The sequence below is a fragment of the Argentina silus genome (genome assembly GCF_951799395.1).
Source record: "Argentina silus genome assembly, chromosome: 3".
NCBI lineage: Eukaryota > Metazoa > Chordata > Actinopteri > Argentiniformes > Argentinidae > Argentina > Argentina silus.
The window spans coordinates 22,176,832-22,201,755 of NC_139657.1; the positions used below are offsets into that span (position 1 = coordinate 22,176,832).

At 42.2% G+C, this 24,924-nt stretch overlaps 1 protein-coding gene across 4 annotated transcripts in view; it reads left to right on the forward strand.

Annotated features, from left to right (window-relative positions):
- ankrd26 (ankyrin repeat domain containing 26) overlaps positions 1–16,829 on the forward strand; it is a 35,606-nt gene extending 18,777 nt beyond the window's left edge. For 3 of the 4 annotated variants that reach the window (XM_083665743.1, XM_083665742.1, XM_083665745.1), the window contains 17 exons: positions 38–251; positions 381–564; positions 844–990; positions 1,146–2,114; positions 2,247–2,399; positions 2,650–2,825; positions 3,071–3,164; positions 3,446–3,472; positions 3,909–3,986; positions 4,303–4,437; positions 6,345–6,457; positions 9,360–9,510; positions 10,501–10,791; positions 11,096–11,331; positions 11,562–11,811; positions 15,263–15,308; positions 15,595–16,829. In XM_083665743.1, coding sequence (XP_083521869.1) covers positions 38–251; positions 381–564; positions 844–990; positions 1,146–2,114; positions 2,247–2,399; positions 2,650–2,825; positions 3,071–3,164; positions 3,446–3,472; positions 3,909–3,986; positions 4,303–4,437; positions 6,345–6,457; positions 9,360–9,510; positions 10,501–10,791; positions 11,096–11,331; positions 11,562–11,811; positions 15,263–15,308; positions 15,595–15,743 — 3,413 coding nt within the window. In that variant the 3' untranslated portion in view covers positions 15,744–16,829. The remainder of the gene's footprint in view (positions 1–37; positions 252–380; positions 565–843; positions 991–1,145; positions 2,115–2,246; positions 2,400–2,649; positions 2,826–3,070; positions 3,165–3,445; positions 3,473–3,908; positions 3,987–4,302; positions 4,438–6,344; positions 6,458–9,359; positions 9,511–10,500; positions 10,792–11,095; positions 11,332–11,561; positions 11,812–15,262; positions 15,309–15,594) is intronic. The other variant, XM_083665744.1, reaches the window with a different exon arrangement.
- Positions 16,830–24,924: the final 8,095 nt, after the last annotated feature.

The following is a 24,924-nucleotide window of genomic DNA, read 5'->3' on the forward strand; positions in this document are numbered from 1 at the left end:
AGTCTTTGTATGCTTTGACCCTAAATTCTCCCCTCAGACTCAGTGAGCATGGTGAAGCTGCAGAATATGTTCCATGAGTATGAGCGCACCATCCAGAGGGAGAGGAACCGTCATAGCCGGCTGGCCGACAAGGTAACACAGTTGGAGCTGGAGAGGGGCGAGCTGAGGACTGCCATGGAAGAGATCAGAGACACCAAGTCTGCCCTGGAGCACCGACAACTGGAGCTGGACACAGACCTCAACAACCTCAAGTGAGCACCTCTGTCTGTCTAGTCTCTCGACGTCACTGTCCCAACTCTGCATTCTCTTTCTTCTTCTTTTGCTTCTTTGTGTTTCTTTCTTTCACATCTCTCTTCCTCTCAATGTTACTCTCTCTCTAGGTTCATGCTGAAGCAGGAGCAAGAGAAACACAGGAATGCCTCCATGATGTATGACAAGACCCGGGAACAGCTGAGGAGGAAGGAGGAGAAGCACCGCTTAGAGGCCGAGGAGAGGCAGAAGGTGCAGCTCTCCATGAGGAACCTGGAGCTGGAGATGAGAGCTCTGGTCAACAACATGAAACAGGTTAGGGTTAGTGGTCTAGCACCATGACCAACAGTGCACACTTGTGCCCATGTCAGCATTGAATTCAAATCTGGCTCATGCCCTGCTGACATGCCCTCTCCTCCATACTTTCCTGTCTATCTTCACTGTCTCTATCCAATAAAAATATAAGAGTGGGACTGGTCTACTCAAAAAATGTAACAGGTCAGATGTGATGTCTCAGCTCCCCTCTTTATCTGTATTTAGACACATGAATGCAAGTCAGTATGTGTGAGTGTGAATGGTTTGTATGTCCTCTAGCTGGAGGAGGACCGCAGTGAGACTCAGCGGCTGTTGGCCCAGGAGCGCAGTGCTCGTGCCCTGCAGGAGAACCTGCTCAACAACCATCTCCGCAAGCAGCAGGAGATAGAGGAAGAGAACAGGAGGAACGTTAGCAAGAGCAACGAGGTAATGTCGAGTTTCACTCATGCCCTCAATGTCATGCTGTTCAACACAGTAGTATTGATTAAGTCTCTAACAGTTGAGTATGCTGCTGTGCTGACTCCTTTGTATTGACTGTGGTCAGTGCTGTGTTTGTTGAGTGTGGGCCTTGCTGTCTTCAGGCACTGTCCCAGCTGACCGAGGCCAGTGACCGGGAGAAGGAACTCGTCCAGCAGAGCTCTATCTTCCAGGACGAACTAAGCGACTTGAGGACGGAGCTAGAGCGCTCGCGCTCCCACAGTCGCCAGGAGGAGGGCCGTCTGGCTGAGGAGAGTGAGGCACTGCGTGAACGCCTGGAGGATGCCCGTCGGGACCTCAAGCTCAATGAGGAGGCCCTGGCGCAAACGGTCTACCAGTACAACGGCCAGCTGACCTCTTTAAAGGCAGAGCTGGCTGTGTCTACCACCCGGCTAGAGCATGAGAGGCAGGCCCGTGAGCAGCTAGAGACCGAATCCGAATCAGCCCGGACGCGCCTGGCTGGAGCCCTGCAGGAGGTTGAGCGCTGCCAGGTGGTCCGTTCTGATGCTGAGAAGGCCCTGCATCGCGAGAGAGAGGAGCGTCAACGCACCCAGGACAAGCGCACTGGTGAGGCTGCCAGCCAGCGCGAGGCAGTCAGTGGCCTCTCCCAGAAGCTGTCCAAGGCAGAGGCCCGTGCCAACAGCCTGGAGAACGAGGTGCACCGAGTCACACTTTCACTGACGGAGAAGTGCCTGCTGCTGGAGGCGCTGCAGCGGGAGAAGGAGCAGGCGGCAGCCCGGCTGAGGGAGCTGGAGGGGGCCCTGCAGGCGGAGAGGGAGCAGTCGAGCCGTACCGGTGCCCGGCAGGAGGCCATCCAAGAGAGACTGGCCCAGTCCCAGAGCGAGGCCATGTTGATCCGCCAGCAGCTTGAAGAAGCCCAGAACAAAGGGTCGGCTAAGGACCGCGCTGTGACTGATGCTCAGGAGCGCTTTAGCGACATCCTGGTCAAACTTCGCTCGGACTGCGAGGAGAGGGTGCAGCTGGTGGAGGACAGGAGCAAAGAGCTGGCCAGCAAGGCCTCTGACCTCCGGGACCAGGTCTACAAGCTAGAAGAGGAGAAGAACGACAGGGAGGTAAGGCCAGGATAGAGTATAGTAAGAGGATTACCTCTCCCCCTTAGCCCTTCATCCTTATGCTAGCTGACAGTGAGACTTATCTACAGTATCTATTTAACTAAATGCCCACTCTGTTTTCTGTGACCACAGACTGGTCTGAGGCAGTTACAGCAGGAGCTGGCAGACTCCCTGAAGAAGCTGTCAATGAGTGAGGCTTCACTGGAGGTCAACACCCGCTACCGCAATGACCTGGAGGAGGAGAAGTCACGCCTGCTCAAGGACATCGACAGGCTCAAGGGGAAGGTAGGACAGTGCCCCCCTGTGGCTGTTTGGAGTCATTGTGTCTACAATACAGAACGTGCTGTATAATGTGCATCAATCAAGCTGCTTAATCCTAGCTCACTAGTGCAGGTGTATTTAGAGAAAGCTGCTGTCTGCTGGCCATAAGACCTATGAATGGTAGAGCTGTTGATTAGAGTGAGCGTGATAGCCTGGGATTAACCTGTAAAATGACTATGACCTCTGGTCTGATTGGTAATTTGTTTGTATGTAGCTGGAGGACAGTGAAGACCAGTATGTCCAGGCGGAAAGGCGCATTAACAGTCTTAAGAACAGTCTCGATGACAAGGAGCGTGAGCTCAGCAGTTCCGCTCAGAAACTCCAGGAGACACTGTCGGCCTCGGCAGGCTCAGACATCACAATCAAGCAACTGGAGGAGGCCATGCAGAGGTATCCAAACACACACATTCTCTGAGATAAATAGGCTCAAATTAGAGGGTTTAAAATACATAGACGATACTGAACATGCTGTCATAATCTGTCCCAGTCATTTGTTTTGCACCCAACGCTAGTTAATAAATGAATTAAACCATATGTGTTGAAGCTAGAAGAAAGCTTTTAACTCTATGATACTGTGCTTTTGAATGAATGAATGAAAATCAGCAAATATGAATGTTAATCTGCTGTCACTGTAGGCTGGAGATAGACAATGCCAGGCTAGAGGCTGCAGCCAAACAGCAGAACAACAGAATTGAGACGCTACAGAAAGGAGCCCAGGAGGCTGCCATGGTGAGTCACTGCCTCCAAACATATCCACCCCCATTAAGTTAACCCCTACCTTCAGAATCTCAGTGGAACCAACCCTGCTACACTCAGATATGAAAGAAGCACAATATTTCAATAAACATCTGAATATGTTAATGTAGGTACTGTATAAAACGTGCTGTTTTATGCAGATTACACCACTCTCACCCTATACAAGCTCAGCCATCTCCATATGTTGTCTTACAAATAAGATGCAATGCAATGTTATTTAAGTACTATTATTAAGGTATTGAATTTCTTTACAGCCATCTGACTCTTCACCGGGAGGAGGGGTTGGTATTTCAGATGTAGTTGTAGACGTTTTTCTGGGTTGATCTATGGTCTGGAAAAATCCCCCCCCCAAATTGAATGAATAGAAATCACTATTGCCCTGCACTTTAGTCACTGTAATTAGACTTTACAGGCCTTTTGCACAACCTTATACATCAGAAATCCAAAGACATTGCATGAAAGTGTTTTTATCATAAATGTCTTTTAAATTTTTCAGGTTGTGTTATTTTTCTTGGTGATGGTTTCTCTGCGTCAGTATCTTTGTTTCTACCTATTGTAATCTTGGTGCGTGGGACCACTCTTTTGTTTGTATTAAGAGCTGCATGGTGCATGTTACATCTTCTAGATTGAAGTGGTTTTCCTTGTGTTTCCAGGGTGATCCAGATGATGAGCAACAGCATTCATTCACACATTTCTTCACCTTTATTAATTCTTCAGGTCAGGAATCGTTTTGAGGACTTGGTTACAAACCTACAAGGCAGCAAGATGAGTTTGGAGGATCAACTCAATCACGAGGTTGGTCACTCGCTCAATTTCTGTGACCATGAAGGTTGTGTCTTGTGTCTTATGTGGCTGCCTTTCCTTGTCACCTCTCCATCATCTGCACTGATCTTTAAACACAAGATGGGTGAATTCAATATGGTGTTGCTCCCTGGTATCTGCTTTTGCCTGCCCATTTCTTTCATATCAGTGCAGATAAAGGAAAGGAGATGAGGAGAAGAAGGCAATTAAGAATAGTGATATATACCTGTTTTTTGTGGCTCCAAATCACTTAGCACCTTTGTATGTACCCCCACATCCTTCACCCTACCCCCTACACTCCCTTGCTCAGGTGCAGAAGCAGAGCATGCTGTCCCACAATGCCCAGGACTCCCATGCACTGTGGGAGGAGGAGCTGAAGAGCCGCTCCAGGCTGGGCGTGCGTCTGGCCGAGCTAGAGAAGGAGAAGGGAGAACTCAGCAGCCAGGTGACGATGGCAACCACACATTCAGTCACAACACAGACAGGTCCAACTGGCCATGAAGGTCCAACTGGTACAACAGGTCCAACTGGCCATGAAGGTCCAACTGGTACAACAGGTCCAACTGGCCACGAAGGTCCAACTGGTACAACAGGTCCAACTGGCCATGCTAAAGCAGTGCTTTAAAGGCATAATTTTGATGTTTTTTAGCTGATATACAGTGCCCTGCATAATTAATGGGACAGTGAAGCATTTTTTTCTTTGGCTCTATACTCGAAAAGTTTGGATTTGAAATGGAACAATTACTATGAGGTTAAAGTAGAGATTCTCAGGTTTTATTTGATGGTATTTGTGTACATACTGGATTCACCATTTAGACATTTGTATACATAGGCCCCCTATTCCAGGGCACCAAAAGGGGTTTCTGGTTATTCAGGTGTATTCTGTCACATCATTTGTGCAAGCATAAGAGAGCTGTCAATGTCTAGTATTGATCCTAGACTTTCTGTCTGCTATTGATGTCTGTCAACATGGGGACCAAAAAGGTGTCAATGAAAGTCAACAAAGCCATTATTAGGCTGAAAAATCTGATATCTAGCCAAAACCTTAGGCTTGCCAAAATCAACAATTTGGAACATCATTAAAAAGAAAAAGAAAAAAGTGCTGGTGAGCTCAGCAATCGCAAACGGACTGGTAGGCCAAGGAAGGCTTCTACAGTGGATGACCGAAGAATGCTCACCATAATTAAGGAGAAGAAAGAAAAAAAAAGTGTCCCACAGATCAGAAACACTCTCAAGGAGGTAAGCGTGATGTGTCAGTGACTACCATCCACAGAATACGTCACCAGCTGAACTACAGAGGCTTCACTGCAAGTTGCAAACCACTAGTTATCTTCAAAAAGGATGGTCAGGTTACAGTTTCCTAAAAAAAACAACTAAAAAGCCTCCAGAGGTCTGGAAAAGGGTCTTGTGGACAGATAAGATGAATATGATCATGTGCCAGAGTGATGATGACATTTTAGGCAAAAAGACCTCAAAACAATGGCTGTCGTACAGGCCTGGCAGAGCATCACCAGAGAAGATAACCAGCATCTGGTGGGGTCATTGGGTAGCAGACTTCAGGTAGTTATTGGATGCAAAGGATTGTCAACCAAATACTAAACATGAGTGCTTAATTTTGTCATTATATGAATCTGTCCCATTACTTTTGGTGCCCTGAAATAGGTGGAATATTTATACAAATATATTTTTTTTTACCAATATACAAAAATACCCTTAAATAAAAGGACATAATCTATACTTTAACCTCAAACTAATTGTTTGATTTCAAGTCCAAAAAAATAAGAAATGTTTCACTGTCCCATTACTTAAGCAAGGCACTGTATGACATTCTGGTGTTGCACAGTGTTATTTCACAATGATTCAAGTACAGAAAATTGCCATTTAGGTCAAACTATGTGTATTTTGGGCGATACGTTCTATTTTCTTAGCTCCTCCTAAAACGATTTTCCACATGCCGTGACGTATGACATTCCATACAGCTTTAGAGTGCTAAAGTGAGACGTGGCTAGTCTGTTTGTAACGTTAGCGCCCATATTTTATTGAGAATTGCTCCTAGCTATATCTGACATTACTATCATAAATAGCCCTGTGAATGACTAACGCCACCACTTGGTGCTTCCGTTCTTTGAGTCTTTTTTTTCCTTCAAGAAAAGCCTGGTAGAAAAACTGGCTGGCGCCTCTCTCAGTTTAATGTAATTTAGACCCTCCAGTGTTATCGTTAATGTTGTATGTTCTCTTTAGTAGCTGAAAATATAATACTACCAACATTACTTAACAGACCAAATGGGTTGATCTATTTAGACAGACTGTGGATGTGTTTAAAGACTTCTCATCAATCCCTCTGTGTTACAGATGGAGATAGAGAAGAAGAAAGCTAAAAAGATAGCAGAGCAGAAGAAGTCTGTGGACACCAGGCTGGACCAGGAGATGAATAGAAACACTGAGCTCCAGAAAGAAATGTACAGGTGACACCTTACTTCCAGCACAGCGACCCCCTCACCAACGGCAGAGCGACCCCTATATGTGTACTAGCTACCGTATAGAGCCTAGTAGAGCACATTCCTTCCCGGCTTCGCCAACCCCTGGTGTCCCTATCTGTGGGTTTTGTGTGAGTCAGATGTGTCTTATTGTGTCTGTGGGTTTGTTTTTCATCTGAAATCTGCTTTGTTGTGTCTATTGATTTGGGTTGCTTCTCAGTTTGTTGGCAGTTAGATGTGCCTTGTTGTTGTGTGTTGAATGTATTTAGTTCTGACTCTTGATTTGTTTTTGAGTTTGTTGTGCTTAGTTTTGTCTATGGATTTGTTCTGGTAGATGTACTTTGGTTTGTCTATGTGCCTTGTGTCTGTGGTTGTTGTATAAGTTAAAGCCGATTTATGGTCAATCCGGCGTCTGCAGTGTCCGCTCAGCATTTACAGCAATGTGGCCTCCGCAGCTGTCAAGGCGTTCATGCTTTTTGCGCTCCATAGAGCAGAGGGTGTCTTCTACACATTCAATAGTTTCTGACGATCTACCTCTGCCACCTACCGTCAACCGATTATGTCACTGCGGAGCGATATGGAGCTCTCTGCATTGTTACACATTTTAGGAAGCACAAGGAATCGCTGTACAGAGCTTGATTTCACCTCCACATGACTCCGGAGGCTCCGCAATTGCCTCATACCCTCCATATGGAGCCTCAGTACTGCAGTGCCAGATCATGCATAGATTGGCTTTTAGATGTGCCTTGTTGTGTCTATTAATTTGTCAGTTAGATGTGCAAGAAAAGGAACTGTACTGTACGCACATCCAATAAGCTTTAGGCAGGTGCAGAAGTTCAATGTGTCGAAATCCAGAACTTTTCAACCCTTACGCCAGAACTACACGAACACCGAAACGAGAGTGTACCGTCTTAGCTCCGTTAACAGTTTTCAGGGTGCTGCACCAAGAGCGGGACGAGATGCACTGCCACAACTGTTGATTTGATGACAAAATAGGCAAAATTTCATAAAGGGAAGTGAAAATAATTTTCAGCTACACTTGTTAGGCTATACTTGGAGGCTATATTGTTAAAACCTCAACAACTAATATGCAATTTCAGTTATTTGAAGTAGCCTATACCTGCATGACATCAACAATTGCGTTCACACTGTTTTATAAGCCTTTCAATGTGTGCAGGGTGATTTTAGCAATTTACATTTTTTAGGATGATTTGTGAATTTATATTTGATATTATGTGCTTATTTCTTTCTTTGTTTGGCCGTTAGGCAGACCTGATGAAGTCAACACCTAAGGGTTGAAACTTGGGTTGTGACGGTTACTGGTGTTACACGGTTACATGAGGACGACCATGAAAAAAAAAAAAAACGACAGTCATAACCATTGAAATACATTTAATTTTAAAATCTGGATTTTTATTTTCATGTAGATATATTTTACCTGATAGTATGAGTGTAAAATCATTATTATTAACAATTTTTTTGCAACAATAATCTGTCTATCAAACTGTTTCGTATTTTGCTAGCTAGCGAGAGCTTCAAAGGAATAGTACATTTCTTGAGGGAGAGAGCATGCGAAAGTCTCTCTCCCTCAAGAAATGCACTATTCCTTTGAAGCTCCCGCTAGCTAGCACGCTAGATGTGGGGGAGGGGAGGAGGTAGGCCTAAATAAAACTACTGTCACCTTTGCCACCCTCTGCCAAGAAGAGGAACCTCTGGGATCTCAGTCAGTGAAAGGGCCAGCAAAGCACTGCCCCTCTACCGATGAGAGTGCGTGCTGTCACTTAAATTACGAGCTACCTAGAAGAAGACACGCTGGAGTCCACTGATGATCCCCTGGCGTGGTGGCGCAACAACCAGGGTCGCTTTCCTTTGATGGCAAAACTTGCAAGAAAATACATGTGTATTTGCACAACGAGCACAGCCTCAAAGTTTAGTGTTTTTAGTACAGCGGGGAACATTGTTACCCCTGTCCGGTCTTGCCTCAAGCCAGACAATGTAAATATACTTGTGTTCCTGGCACAGAACTTAAATGAAGAGGCCTAATAATAGACTGAACAAAGTTCTTATAGTTCGCCTATTTTGCTATTAAATAGCACGTGTTTATTTTGCTCTTTTAGCCTGTTATTTTAAAAGGACACACACAACAGTCTGTAATTTGCACTGACTATGGTAGGCTTAGAGTGTCTTTTGTGTTTTTTTTCTAATTATCAAGCGGCAGCTGTTCTTGCTTTTTGTTGAATCAATAAATAGATTTTCTTAAAAACCTTGGATGAGTTCAGCAGTCGACCACAAGGTTATTCTGGTTCTTTCATGCGTTAGAGTTGTGTTCCCGTTGCGAAACAGTTATGATGGTTATAACGATTATTTGCATGACAACCAACTCTTGCCAAATTCCATGACCGTCACAGCCCTAGTTGAAACATTGTAAAAAGAGTCCTCTTTTTCTTTTTCTTTTTCAGTAAGATTGTCTTGTTGTGCCTATTGATTTTTTGTCAGTTAGATGTACTTTATTGTGTCTATGGGTATGGTGTGACTGAGTTAGAGTTATGCCTTGTGTTTGTGGTTTTTGTGTGAGTTAGATGTGTCTTTTTGTGTAGGCCCATGTTAAGGGCGTCAGTGATCTGTATGTTGTGTGGTGTATCTGAATCTGTTGTAGTGATTTTGCACTAAGTCAGTAAAAGCATATAGTGAGTGTCAAGACAGTCAGTAGTGTGCAATTGTTTGTGACTCAGTAATGGTATGAAGTGTTTCCAGTGTGTATCTGTGTATAGCTGTTTTTTATCCTATTTCTTTGTGTTGTCCACCGATGAGATGGTGTGAAGTTTGTGTCTGTGCTTGTAGTCAGTGTCTGACATTTACATGGAGTGAATGTGTGGGGTGTGTATTGCAGGTTGCGTACTCTGGTAAAGACTGCTAAGAAGAAGCTGAGGGAACAGGACGGTGCTGGTGCTGAGTTTGGGTCTCCAATGAGCAGCCTGAGAGGGGAGATGGATCACAGACACTCCCAGACTGAGGCAGCCATCGGACGGATGAAGGACAAGGTACACCTAGGCTTCAGCACCTCAGCTAGACCAGCCACCCATAAAGGGAAATGTAAAAAAAACAATTATTTTGATTGGACAGAGTTGTTAACATTAGAAGCCCCGGACTCTCATTACTAACCAAAGTACCCAGAGAGCGGTCCGGAGACATCCATTTGTTGACGTGAGTGTAACAGCGTAGTCATTTAATTACATAAAAAAATAATGCACTGGTTGCATTATAACCCTAGCCCATCCTTCCCCAGATATGTACAGAAGAGCAGTAGTATACAGTATAAGAGCAGTGTGTACAAGTGGAGATACAGTATGTACAGTTTATAGGAATACTAAAGGGTAAGAGTAGTACAATTGTCCGGGGGGGGGGGGGGGGGGGTTGATAGGTTGTCAGGTTGTCACCTAGTTGCAGAGTTGGAGTTCAGTAGGGTGACAGCCGCAGGGAAGAAGCTTCCTCTGAACCTGCTGGTTCGGGTGCGGAGAGACCTCTAGCGCCACCTGGAGGGGAGTGGGGTGAACAGTTTGTGGTTGGGGTGAGAAATGTCCTTGACGATGCTGCGTGCCTTACGCGCCTTACTTGCCCTGGACATCCTCAATGGAGTGGAGTGAGGAACCGGTGATGCGTTGGGCAGTTTTCACCACCCTCTGCAGTGCTTTCCGGTCAGAGGCAGTGCTTTCCGGTCATCCCTCCTCTCTCTCCCATCCTTCCTGTCAAGTCTCTACTGTCTCTATCCCAATAAAGCAGAAATGCCCCAAAAACGTATTTAAAAATAAATAAATAAATAAATATTGTCACAATTTTCTTCTGAACTTTATTTATTTTCAATTACAATTTTGATTAGTCTTGTTGGACCTAACCCTCCCAAAAACAAGGCTTCTGTTGTAAAATGTTCCCAACACAAGAGCATCATATCTTTCTCATACTTGCTGCCTATCCCACTTATCCAATATTCTGCCTGTCCTCTGACTCATGTCTTTTTTCTCTTCTGTCGCCAGACGGACGAGCTGTCTGTGCAGCTGGAGAAAGAGGTGTCTCGCTGCAGCCAGCTAGAGAGGGTAAACGGGGAGCTGAAGGAGCAGCTGTCCTCTCTGAAGGGCCTGGGTCGCAGCAACGAGCGACTGGAGCGCAGCAAGAGGCAGCTGGAGGAGGAGGTGTCGGGCCTGCGGAGGCAGGTGGAGGCAGGCCTGATGGACCAGAGCCAGGCCGAACAGTACCGCCGCGACGCCGAGGAGAGGGCCCGCCAGGAGATCCGCCAGAAACTGGAGGAGGTCAACCTCTTTTTGCAGGTGGGGACGCGCTGGTAGATAAAGGCTATATAGATGTACTGTATCATTTCATCTACCCACTCATTTTAGGCAAATCTGTACACATGACTGTATTATTGAAGCATTATGATCAGAGCACGTATTGGTCCATGTTACCATGTTTTCCTGTGTAACCATTACAATATGAGGCAAATCTACACTCTTTTAATAGCTTTTTATCCTGTATTAACGGACATTACCTTTTTGTGTCATGTAAGTATGTTTCAGACCCACCTGTCTCATGGCCTATGACTTCCAATGCATATGTTGTGTGTGTATACCTCAGACCCAGGCGGCGTCCCAGGATGCTTTGGAGCAGATGAAAGCAGCCAATGAGGCCAGCCTACGCTCACAGCTGGAGCAGCGTATCAGGGAGCTGGAGGGAGAACTGGGCCGGACCCGCTCCACCCAGCAGGATAGCCTGAGCCAGCGAGACTCCACCCGCACCGAGCTGGACCGTTACAGAGAGCTTTACACTGAGGAGCTGCGTCTCCGCAAGGCCCTGGCTGCCAAACTAGAGAGGTGAGAAGCCTGTCCTAGACACCCTGCCTAGAATGGAGCTTTATTTTCTTAGCTTGAGGAAGCAATTATAGGCCTGGATAAAGGACTGATTGGCAATCCTGGGTATGTATGAAAACAAAGTGATGCTGAGGCATGCATGCAACTTAACAATATATAGGTTGTGGGGCTCTGACTCTTTTCTGTTATTAACTCAGCATTTGGCAATTTGGCTCTGTGTTCTCTGTACCCAGGTCAAACGAGCGTCTTACTGAGGCCAATGCCAAGCTGCTGGGCGAGAGACAGCGCAGCAAGTCCCTCATCGCCAGCACCATTGCCAACGGCAGCCTGGGAGGGCCCTCGCTGGACGTGGGCTCTTATGGCTCAGCAGGGGCCTATGGGGCCACACTGGGGCCCCTCAACAGGAGCTTTGGCCTAGGTGCACCCCTCCTCAGCCCCCTGGGGGAAGGACAGAGCAGCAGAGTAGAGGCCTACCTGGCTAAGGTGAGCACTCTGGTCAACACACTTCTGATTGGCAATAGCAGGGGTTGCTTGTATTGCTTAAAAATATGAGGTTTGGGTTAGCAATTATTCTGATGGCCGTGATTTACTTTTGAACCATTTTGTAACCTTTCCAAATTTCATCTCCATGGTGACGTCATTGTTCACATTATTTTAATATAGCAAATTGTTTTATTGTATGTACTATAACTTGATCTGCTTTTTATGCATTAACATGTCTGACATTTTGTCTTAACATAGGTACAGTAGGACATCAATACATGTGGTTTTTTTACCAAGAGTAACTTTTGCACACTGACAACATGTATTTAAATTAATCTGAATTACCAAACTCTTCTTATGGCTTTGCTTATAATTCTCTCAACTGCTTTATTTCTTCCTCTTCTTACTAAACCTTAATAACTACATTTCCATCCTATTCTTATTTCTTGCACCTTTTCTGTCCTTCTTGAGTTTCTCTTGTAGCAGGACTTTGTGCCTAACCTCTTCTATTTCTCACGCCTTCTTCAGCTTCTAGCTCAAAAGTCTGTCTCTCATCTCTCCTCTCTTCAGCCAGACTCATGATCAGGTGTGTAGTCGTGTGTAGCTGACTGACCTGCTGCCTCTCTCTCCTCCACCCTCCTCACCCTCCCATTGGCCCATGCTTATACTGTTGCACTCCACGTAAATGTATTTTTGCATCGCATGGGAGAGTGGCAGTGCTGGTTCACTTCATGGCAGGCAATGGCAGTATCTGCAGCTAGAATCACAGTTGTCACAAATATCAAACTGAAATGAATGAATAGGTGAAATTAATTTGTAGAAAAGCTCCAAAAACTAATTGTGACAACTGTCTTCTAATTTGTTATGAATGGTAGGATTGTTTCAGGAAACAATCAATATTTTGGTAATATTTGTGATTTTAGGCCTTATAGATATTAATGCAATATTGATCATTTCTTAAGTTTAGAATACAGATGTATTTTGTTCAAGGTTTGGTCATTAGAACGTTTTTTGTTGTACCATACTCAAATGAGACAGTAAGTCATGCTATAGGCTATACTGTGTAGATGAAAATAACATCTTAAAAATAGGAATGCCATTAAATTTCCAAATTATGTTAGTTACTTTATGTTAGTTAATAATTTCTGGGTAAATGTTAGGCTGCCTACTTCAGTTGTTTACAATCAAAATGGTAAAAAAAAAAAAAAAAGAATAGTGCTTAGCACCATTTCTCAAGTCAGCAGACTTGTCAGACATGTCACTCACATTTTTGATTAACTGCTTGTTTAGTCAGTCATTCCTAGACCTAGGTTCAAAGCTGGATATAACGATTACCAATTCATTAGCAGCCTACCAGTGTCTCTTATGTGGATTTATGCATTTCTGTTTGTAGTTGGATGCTATTATATTTTTGGTGAGTTACCATGGAGCTGGCTTTGTAAAATTGTTAGCATCTCCACTAATGTAAGTTAGCAAACGTTACGCTCATAGTAGGATTAGGATGCAATTAGGATGACTGCAAACCAATCACAGAGCTTTCAATCAAGCAAGTGGGAAAACGGCAGCATTTACAAATAAATTGTTATTCATATGAATAAAATATGTTTAACTTCTCAATGATTATCAGCATTAAAATGACCATTACCGATTACCATTAGGTTACATGCCTGCATAAGGCTATTCTTTTGATTTGTTTTTTACTTTCCACTAACTAGCCATCTTTATGCCTTAACTTGAATGATCCAGGGACCTAATACTATCTCCAACAAAGATTTTATTCACAAGATTGTGAATAGGTTTCAGGTTAGGTTTCAGGAAGAAGAAAAAAAGAATACCACAATATATGTAAAGCCATGGATTTGATACATAGCAGTCTAACAAAAAAGAGATGCACTTGTGTTTTTCTCATTGTTAATTTCTCCCTTTGGTGGGCTTTCAACATCACCGATTCCTGACAAGAGCACGCATGAGAGCGCAATTTGGCTTTTCCGGGTAGACAATTTACATCTCGTAACATATATTTACATATATGTGTAGTGCAATTTTCCAGTGCGCTCCCCCCAAATAAATGTTGCTATCATTAATATAAGAGCATGCCCACAACACTCAGTGGCGACGTTTCAACTGGCAGAATCATTGGTCAAATTAATCGTAATTTGGACTGAGGGTCTGGGAGTTTTCTCCCAGGAAAATATGGTCGTCTGTAAGCACATTTAATGCAATTCTACATAGTTTTCAGCAGCATTTTTCATCAGCAGTTTGCTTGCTAACAAACCATAACACTAACCCTAACCCCGCTGTCCTGTGTCAATTTAGTATGTATAAATATTTCCCTTTGAGAGAGCAGAGAGTCAGTGTCACATGCATCAAGCAAGTGAAGAATTGTTTTAATGTGTCTCATTGAGCAAGCATATAGGCCCACCTATAGGCTATAGGGTGCAGTTCATCAAGGGTCTCAGCTCACATGGAATGCGTTTCCCACCAGTGTCAATCAAGTCCCTGTACATGTTTATTGCAGGAACGCACAGAAGGTTGAGCCTTTTGGTCCAGGCTGCTGATTCCCTGCTTGCAGTGGTGGCTATCATCAGCGTCACACTTCTCATCTTAATGAAACATTTATCTCCCAATCGCACATAAAGCAGCAACTCTCCTCCAAATCAGTGAACACTCATCTCAACAAAATGAAAAAAGTTGAACATAAAAATGTGTTCCTCTCTGCCCCCTACTACACTTCTCCTACTAGTTCCACTTGCCTTTACACCCACCACCGCGGAACAAACACCCCTCTACTGGGGTACGGAAGTGCGGTTTTCCAATGCAGTTTTCAGTGGGGTACAATTGTCTTTTAACTATAATGCAGGTAATTGATGGTGATGACAGCTAATTATTTTGAAAATGACACTCCAAACCCATGAAACAGTTTATTGGAACATGAAAATAACAACAACAGTGAATGTTGAATGTGTCCAACAGTAAGCTATTTGTAGTGAATGGGGAAACTCGACTTCCAGGAAGGCATGGCTTTAGATTTCTGGGATTTGAAAGCTTCCGGTATGAGTCCCATTCTGCTTGATTACGTCTCTCCTATAGGGAAAGTTGTCTAGGATGGAATAAATAAAAAAAACACCATTAGGTTTTCATCTACACTAAAAGAAAAGCCTTGCTTGCATGTTCTGGTGTGCTTTTATGATTGCAGTGTTTTGTTTCATGCAGTCTGCCTTTTCAACAAGCACGATTTCAGTCCATTCACCAAAATGATAAGCTTTAAGGGGCAATTTTCTCAATCTCTTTGTGAATTTACCTCTCTTTTGTTTGGTAATTGGATACCCAATTATGAATATTGTGCCTACAGTAATTAAAAGCCCACCTTACTGCAGTTGTATGGGCATTTCAAATGTATGCTTTGAAAATGCTTTTTTACACATCTCAGTATCTATTTCTTTTTGTTCAGATGCAACATGAATTGGAGAGAAACATATCAAAAGAGTTGGACCATGGTAAGTCTTTATGCCCAATATTCTCTTTTCTCTCGAGTCAGAATTTTTAACTTTTGATATTAGAATTGTTAATAACATTTTATTTTATTTTCATATTACAGAAAATATTCCTCTGTTTGTGTATTGTAATAGAAGAGTTTAGAAGAGCAAATCATATGGCCTGTTTGATCATTGCTAGGTTAGATAATACTGTATCTTGCAAATTCAACATACAGGAAGCTACAGTACTGTGTGGATAGCTATTGCTAACCAGGTTAATCAGTGTTTCTCTCTTTCTGGTCCACAGCGACAGCAGAGCTGGAGGGTGGCACAGCTCGTATGTCCCCAGTGGGCTCTGCCTCTGGCTCCCCCAAGAGCATGGGTGTGGAACAGGACCCAGTCAGCAGGGCCACACAACAGTACATAGAGGTGCTGAAGAAGAACTACATGATCTGACACCACAGCAGCACAGCTCTATGCTGCCCATAGGGAACCACATCTGTCTACTCTACAATGAACTGTACCTTCTTCACTGCCTGTTTACACAACTGATATATGGACAACACTAAGGCCAAAACCACTCCAAAACTCTATCACAACTCCAGTTCTTAACTATTTATTCTCCTCTTTTAAGAAAGTAAACAAATATGATGCACATTGCACTTACAGTGCCCTGCGTAAGTAATGGGACAGTGAAGCATTTTTTCTTCTTTTGGCTCTAGTTTGGATTTGAAATCAAACAATAGAGATATTGGTTTCACCATTTAGAAATGACATCACTTGTTATACACAGTCCCCCTACTTAACCTCATAGTAATTGTTTGATTTAAAATCCAAACTTTTGGAGTATAGAGCTGAAAGAAGAAAAAATGCTTCAATGTCCCATTACTTACGCAGGGCACTGTATACAACTCAGGAGCAGATGGCATGATTATTATTTTTTTTGCGAATTGTTTTTTGAAGGCATATTTTTAACATGTTTGTTATTAATGGGTACGATGGAGAGCAAGTAAAATATTGTTCCTCCAGAAATATTTGGTTTTTATCTGTAATGTTTCAATATTTTTAGCATGATATGTATGTACTGTATGTATATATAGTATATAGGTTTCTGCATATAGAGTTGTTTTGTTGTTCAGAATTTTGTTTGTGGGAATTTGTAAACAATCAATAATATTGCCAAGATATTGCATTTGGTACGTGCCATGTAATGGTGCAATATGTATTTGTCTTGGTCTTGTTTTGTAAAAGAGACTCCTGTTATTTAGTTTTTTGTAATGCACAGTATATACTTGAATCAGACAAACTAGGATATTCTCTAGTTATTTAAACAGGGTACCTTGTTTTGTAGGCAAACTTGGTTGTTTCCTTTTTGGTTTTGTTTAATATACAAATGTAAAAAAAATAAAAGAAATAATGTACATTTCAGTATTTTTTAAATGTCAACTGCTATTATATGAAATGGATTTAAGGGAAGAGAAGAACTGAACATTTCAAAACCCCTGTACATTGCAGAAGATCCTAAATATAAATAAAACTGAAACTTCCTCATGTCGTCTGAAAATTACTGGGCCCAAGAAACTGCACATATATTGTACATACACCCATTTGTTACCCAACCTCTGCTTGTTTGATACATTGTATTATGTCCCCTCCCTCCCCCCCAAAATCATATGGTAGATTTAAAAAGCATTCCCCTCACTTATTAAAATGATGTGTTTATGATGCCCCCTCCAGTGCGTCTCACTTTCCTTTGATCTGTCTTCTCATTGTCGGCTTCTAATGTTAGATATTCAAATCTGGTTACATTTTTTTTTGTTTCTTTTACAGTAGATGGACACATCTGACAGACTGACTATTAGATGTTTTATTATTCACTTTATTTTTTATTTTTTTACGTAACTTCATACAGTATACATAAGCCATGTTTTGATTGAAGAGGTTACAAACATTGTCATCTAGTGTAGAACAGGGAGGAATACAAATGGACAGAATCTGAATAAAGATATGTTGAAAGGGTTTGTTTTGAAAAGCAACGCACACATAAAACAAATCATTCAGCGGTGGGTCATCCTGTATCTGTAATCCCCGCTGATTATGCCATTCTGTTTTCTCCAGTCGCCTGTCAAACCAATGGTACAGTAGGTGTTGTTATGAAAACAGAAGTTGCCAGTTTTCAACCCAAAGGCCTCAACACATAGCAAGCTAGGAAGTCAATCGATAATAAGGTCATTTTAACAGTTTTAGTGTTTGTTTTAACCATCACGATAAACTCCCAACTGGTCTATACCTGCATACTGTATCTTTTAAAGAAATGAATGACATCAAAACATTAATAGTTCGTATTATCGTACAATCGTACCTTATTTATAAATTCATGAGAAATTAAAACACTGATTGTCAAAAAAAAACATTTTCAGTAGCACTCCACATAATTCATACACTGCTGTGGACAACTTCAGATAGGGATGATAGCCTTGCAGTCCAACAATATTTAATGCTTACTCGGCTTAAACATGACAGAAAATCATTTGCCTGGGAAAAAAAAATATCATGTCCTCCTCAAAACTGGCAGACAGATGTGTGTCCCCCTCCGGACGACTTGTTTCAGAGCAAGTGTATCTTTTCTATATTGTATGATAGTGCCTAGTAATGTGGTCAAGGGAGGCATAGGACTCACTGCATGTAAACACATTGGTTTATCATAGCCAGAGGCAGTGTCATGTCAAATTGGCAACTAATGTAACATTGACCTCACACTGAATGCATCATGCACCAATATAGTTAAGGTAATGGACCCGAATAATGTTACCTTCAGTAGGGGCCACCACCCACAATCTGTTGTGGGATAAGATGATCCAATCGTAGGACCAAGTTCATTAACTAACATAATAATCAATAAACAATAATATGGGCATGATGTTAAATAACATATTTCAATTTGCCAAAAGGTGAAATTTCACTTTACCTGCACATGTATTGTCTTCATCTAACTCTTTATATAATTTTGTTTGCATATACAGTATTTGAATATATGCTAAGGTTTTGGACAAGTGAGACAAATTGAGAGGGACAAGTGGAGCAAACATTAGTGTTTGTTCGCTTGTATATGGTCACTGAGCTCTAAATTAGATATCACCACAGTTGTTTGTCACTTGATGAATTCAAAATGCTTTGATTCGATTTTCTCGCTGTAACATGACTTAAATGAGCTTCTCATCCCTGGGTAGATTGACAGTGTTGTCTTTGGCGTGGCTTTGTTGTATTTTTGGCTATTTACTCTGCCTTTTTGCTGTCATCATTTGCAAAGAGCTTAAAGGAGCCAACATCGATCTTCAAGACATTGCATTTTCAAAAGACCCTTGATGCTATTGAATTTATCTCCCAAAAATCACACACAGGATAAACATTACATTCATACCCTTCTCTTGTCAGCCACTGAGTGTCCTTTCATGTTGTAAGTGCTTTATCTGACACATCTGAAAAGGAATTCAAAACAGAGCTGACAACTTTTGCATGGCTCCATCCCTTAGCTGTAAAGGATTGGGAAAGTAGAAGTCAAAGCAGGAATCGTACATGTATATAAACCCAGACTGAACTGCAGCAGTTGAAGGAGGACCTCTTTACATTGGGGCTCACATGGGTCACAATCATTACATGATTTTAATTGCTAATGTGTCCAGGGTTGTTTCATGTTGGATTATAGGGGCTGAATAACATTTGTTATTAGTATTGATGTGGTAATTCTAAAGGAGGTAGAACATTCAAATGGCTGGCAGATAACACTGTGTCCACTGAATTGACGTAATGAGTCTATCTAGATACTGCATATGATTTGTCAACAGCAGAGTCAGTTGAGAATAATGTAGTAAGAACTCTCACAGTTGACTTAATTACTGTAATGTTATTTATCCTCTATCCATTGAGAAATCAAATATTGAACAAATGACCTGAACAAATATCAAATAGCATTGAATATAGGACGTTTTTTTATATTGTAGCAAACAGCGGGTTAGAGTAGCTTGCCCTAAGCGGGCATCGAACTCACTTCCTTTTGCTTACAAACTGGCCACGCTAGCTACAACACAAAGAGAATTAACTCCCTTGGTGGAGCTGCTAACGGGCCTTATACGGGGTTGTTACAATTAGATTAATGAACTGATAAATATGAATGAGAGAGGAATTAGTTTGTTGACAACCAGAATCAATTCCTTGTCACCAAGATATCGAGCAGCTGTCATGTCCCCTACATGATATGACAATCATTAAAATACACTGTACTTTAGACACTGTACAGTATTATGTCTTCGCTGTGAGCAGGCTAGCTGTTGTGGCAGATCTCAGAGCACTCCAGGCAGAACTCGAGACACTCTATGGGCTCGCAGCAGGACTCAAACAGCACCGAGTGGCAGTGGGCGTGGCAGTTGAGCTCCTCCACGGGAGCCTCCTGGAGGGCGGCACAGCAGCGGGCACAGCCGTGGCAGCAGGAGGAGCAGAGGGAGTGGAGGCAGGAGAAGCAGGCCTCCAACAGGCCCAGAATCAGTACTGAACACTGGCACGACAGGCACGCCAGCACCAGGGGCAGACAGCAGCCTACAGCCAAGGAGAAAGAGAGAGAATGGGAGAGAGACATGATAGAAAGGAAGGAGAGAGAGTGGAAAATAAGTGAGAGCATTGTCTCATGAAAAATCTTTTTATAAGACAGGTAGTTCAGGCAAAACGGGGTCACGCTAGAATGACAACAACTGACATAAGACAATGAGAGGGAGAGAGGTATTGATGTAATCAACAGACACCTGAGTAGACAGCCAGAATAGAGAAGGTTGTGCATGTTGGAGTGCATAGGCTTAGAGTACCAACTACAATAATATCCTTTTGAAATCCACTGTCACTGACAAGCATAATCATTGTGCTAAGTGCTATCCAGTGCTGGGTTACCAACAATATTAACCTCAATTAATATAGTATGTTTATCTACAGTACAGTAAACGCCATCCAGAACTTAAAAGAGCTGTTACAGTGATAGAGCATCATTGTGTGTTTACTTGCTTTAGTCCTCAGGGAGAATAAAGAGGAAGGTAAAAGGCCACTAGTAATGAGCCACAAAGCAAACAGAGCTGTCATTGGATAACTGCTCAGATATTCAAATTGAGCATGCATGGAATTGCATACATTAACCCTAGTTATGTGTAATAGTGCATCAGTTATTGGCCTACTATACTATTGTATAGTAACTGTACTACTGTTTTACCCATATACAGACTGGATAGAGAGCCACATTATGCAAATTACTGTGTTTTATCCTGTTTACTCAAGGAAGTAAATGAAAAAAAGATGGTTGAAATCCCCAGGGAGAGGGGGTTCAGCTCTTCTCTGCTTAGTAGCAGGTATCGTCCTCCTCACACAAACATGTTATGGTAAAATGAACATTAAAAGACAGATGTGTGAGACCACAGGATTGATATACATGTGCATGTACGGTAGTAAATACACAAACTCTATACAAATAACAACAGGAGCACAGTGGTAAACAAGACCTCTCCTGCTACAGACTTCATGATAACTGTTATGTATGAAGTGTAGTTTTAAGATTAAGAGTACTGTGCAGGATAGAGTATTTACTTTCGTAAATATTCAATTATATGAATTCATCTGCATCATGATTGCAACTCAAAATAGTTTTTATGATTGCAACTCAAAATACATTCCAGTCAAAGAGCTCCATAACCATACATTTGTGTGTAAGCTTTACACACTGCAAGCCTAACCCGACCCATGTTATGCTGGCTTGCATATTTCCTGTTCACACAGTCCTTTCCAGCACTGTTATAGCAACTATGGTAGATGCGTAACCAGGCCAAGCTTGGCTTAACTTGGTTCGGCTCTGTATTATGATCATGGTTTAAGTATAGATGCTGGTTATAGTCCAAACCGTCTTGTGTAGCCACAGGCTTGTGTGTGCTGGCTGAGCTGCCTCTACTCTTCTTGCTCCTGCTGCTGCTGTTGCTTTGGACAGACAGACTGGATCCCTGCTCCCTGACCCGGCTCATAGTGGGAGAGAGGTGGGACAGCCTGTGGTCCGTGCCCCAGCACGACTCTGTCCCGTGTGGTGAGGGGTGGGACCTGCAGCCACACTGGGCTCCAGCCCCATGTAAGTCAGCCTGGAGCCTTCCAGAGCCTGTGTCTCTCCCAGAGGGCCCCAGACCTGAGGCTGCAGCAGGCATTGGCTGGGCTATGGGCTGGGCTGGAGAGAGAAGGCACTTTCAGATACATTCTTTCTTTTAGTGCAATAAATAAATCAATGGTTGATCGATGGTCAATTACATTATATAACAGCCCCTGCTTTCTGCCATGGTGTTAGAGCTGACTCAGTTCTAATTTAGCTTTAGGGTCAAGGATTGGAAGCCTCCATCACATTCTGTCATTGAGTCACTCAGCTACGTTCACATGCTGATGAGAATGCCTTCCTTTTTAAATGAATTTAAGGTTGAAGACTACAGCACATTTTGATATTAGCTACACAATGTATCGATATTGATATGATGATAATTATTTTTGCTGGTCATGTGACCAGGAATTTCCTGTACTTGTACTGGGATGAGGGATGTGTTACCTTTAACAAGAGTCAAGGAAAAGGCATACTTAAGAGCAAGTACACCATTAATACAAGTGAGCAATAGTGTGATATGTTATGATATCCTATATTCTGTCATGTATTATCGCATGGGTGCCATACAGTTTTTGCATTGGGTAACACTACATTGTTACCTAACCAAGACAGCGACGATGAGTTGCCCACAGTAGAACCACCAGCACCCTATCCGGGCTAATAGAGTATTCAATTAACTGTGTAAATATCATAAATTCCCAGTTCATGTTAAAAAGTAATAGAGATATGTTTTGAAAGATTAGATTAGATTAGATTGTACTTTATTGTCTGCTTGCACAGACATTTGTTTTGGCTCACATGCTCCAACAAGGTACAAAAGTACAGTACATAGTAAAAAACACAATGACACATTCCCAGTGATACTGTCTGTAGAATTATTGATATTATTCCAGAATATGCAATGTGGGGTGACATTTCTAAATAATATTTTGTATTTATAAATGTATTTGTCATATAAAATACAATGTCATCTTGCCTTGTGCCTGGCTTCCCTCCAGAGAAACTTCTTCAACTGTCTTGTCTACAGGTAAATGTTCCTCTGGTAACATGTTTTCTCCACCACATTACTTTGTAAGATAGCTTGCTGCCAATCTGCTGGTGATGAAAACACAAACAAATTAAAAAACTGTAAATTCAGAAAACAACAAACTGGAATTTGTATTCAAAGCCTGCAAAGAGATGAGTCCAATAGACATCACCGAATAACAACAAACGTATCTGTTTCTTTCTTTGGTGAGACCAAGGAGTCAGCGCACCTCTTCACAACTAATTGCTACCAGCCAACTAGGCTGAGTCATAGCTCAGCAGACTATGTGTGTGTGTGTGTGTGCGTGCGTGCGTGCGTGCGTGCGTGCGTGCGTCCGTGCGTCCGTGCGTCCGTGTTTCTGTGTGTGTTTGTGACTCCTTTATGAGTCTATAGTTTGTAATAGATACTGGGATAACCAGAGTGACTTACTCTTTGTAAATGCTTCCTGCACTTCCATTGGGCCCCTCAGAACAGATTGATCATAGAATAGTGAGGATAGCGAAGGCACAGTATCACACCATGTTGCCTCCATCCACCGAGATAGAAGAACTTTTCTATCTCTGTGCCTCCACCATTCTGCTTTTAGTCATCTAACACAATGGAGACACATACCCCATAAGCTTGTTAGCAGAGCAACACACACCCAGAGTAACCTACAGCTAACTCCTAAGCATTACAAACATTTGAACAAACATGCACTTTCAGCATTTGAACAAACATGCACTTTCAGCATTTGAACAAACATGCACTTTCAGTATTTCAGTGAAATTGCAGTACTCTGTATTATAATTTATCGCACATATTTTCTTTTGCTACAAATAAAAATATTTTATGAGACATTCCTATTTCTGTAATGTCAGTCTCTCTCTTGATAAACCACCATTATCAAAAGAAAGAGTAGAGTTCATCAGAGTTAGAATCCAAATGCTGATGTTTTCATCATTAGAATTGACTGTCATCCAAATACCACATCAATCTAAGAATATATGGGGGGAGTAGGTAAATTATGAGTCTTTTAAGTTTGCGTATGCTACTTCAAGCTCACAGGACATCTTCAAAAGGAGAGGGTCTGGCTGTTGGTGGGAAAACAAAACATCAAAACATCAGAGGCCAATCCTTTTTCCACTAACGATGCTTGTCAAAGACACTGCTACAGTCGTTTCACGCCAGCAGATCTTGTGTCATTTTCAATGTGCACTTTAGTACACTACTTGAGTGTAGTAACTGCAAGCATTTCAACATTTATTCACTTCTACTGTTAAATCCAGCTAATGTTTGTGCCAGTGTGATCCACTTGAAGTGATGTCTAACAACATGTAAAGAATAAAGAGCACTATTTTCCTTCAGCAAATGGTCAAAATTTGAACACGGTGAGAATTTCAGACAAAATCATGAGACGATTCATGTTCAAATGAAGCTGTCCACATACAGTTTGTACCTATATCTTGCAGAACAGGTGCTGCATTGGGCTGCGGCAAATTACATGTATGCTCTGATGGTCACATAAATCATGATTTCGATGTTCCCTCAGACAGTCTAATGATATAGCTGTATCCCTGATACAGTAGTGTACAACTATGGTATATGGGATGGACTGCAATTTTCTGTGTGTTTTTTGGAATATGCTTTACAAATTCAATGTATCATCATTATTTATTCAAATAATGTAATATTGTCATTTAACAAAAATGTTATCAGAAGAGATTTACTGTTAACAAACATGATTTGTTAACTGACTTCACCTATCCACAAACACATTCTTTAAAATGAACAAAAACGAGTTGTTACAGTAAGAAAGCGGCATGAATATATTGGACACAAAATCATAGAACGATATAAACATCATTACAGGATGTTTCAAGCAAAGGCCCTTTTTTGGCTGTTGACTAAGTGCTGTCAAAGTGCTGTGTTGAAAAACATGTTGACTTGCCCGCCTTGCAATGAGTATGTGGCACATCAAAGAACACCCCACCCCGCCCCCCCGTAAATGAAGCAGTTGAAGTTGTCTGTCGCCATGCTAACTTTCAGTCAGTAAACATGCTGCTTAGAGAGGTAATCAGAAAATGCCTTCTAATGGGCTGACAATGCATCAAAGGAAGCCCTGAGAGGCTTCAGCAAACCTAAACCTAACCTATCACTGGAGGCAGTTACTGACATTACCGGTAGTTAAAATGGAGACAGTTAAAATAGAAAACAGTTTGAGATGCTGGGGTCTTTCTTCTTTACTTCCTGATGAGCGTATCCTGCCCCACACAGCAATATGATAACCAGTTTATGATGTTAGAGAGTTCATCTGAGAAAGAGTGTTGTTTTTCACTATGGCTACGTACTGTAGACACTCGAATTTAACAACAGCTGTACAACAGATTTCTGCAAGCAAACAGATAATTTAGGCATATATTTAAATGAAATCCCACTCATTTATTGTGTATTATAAAAAC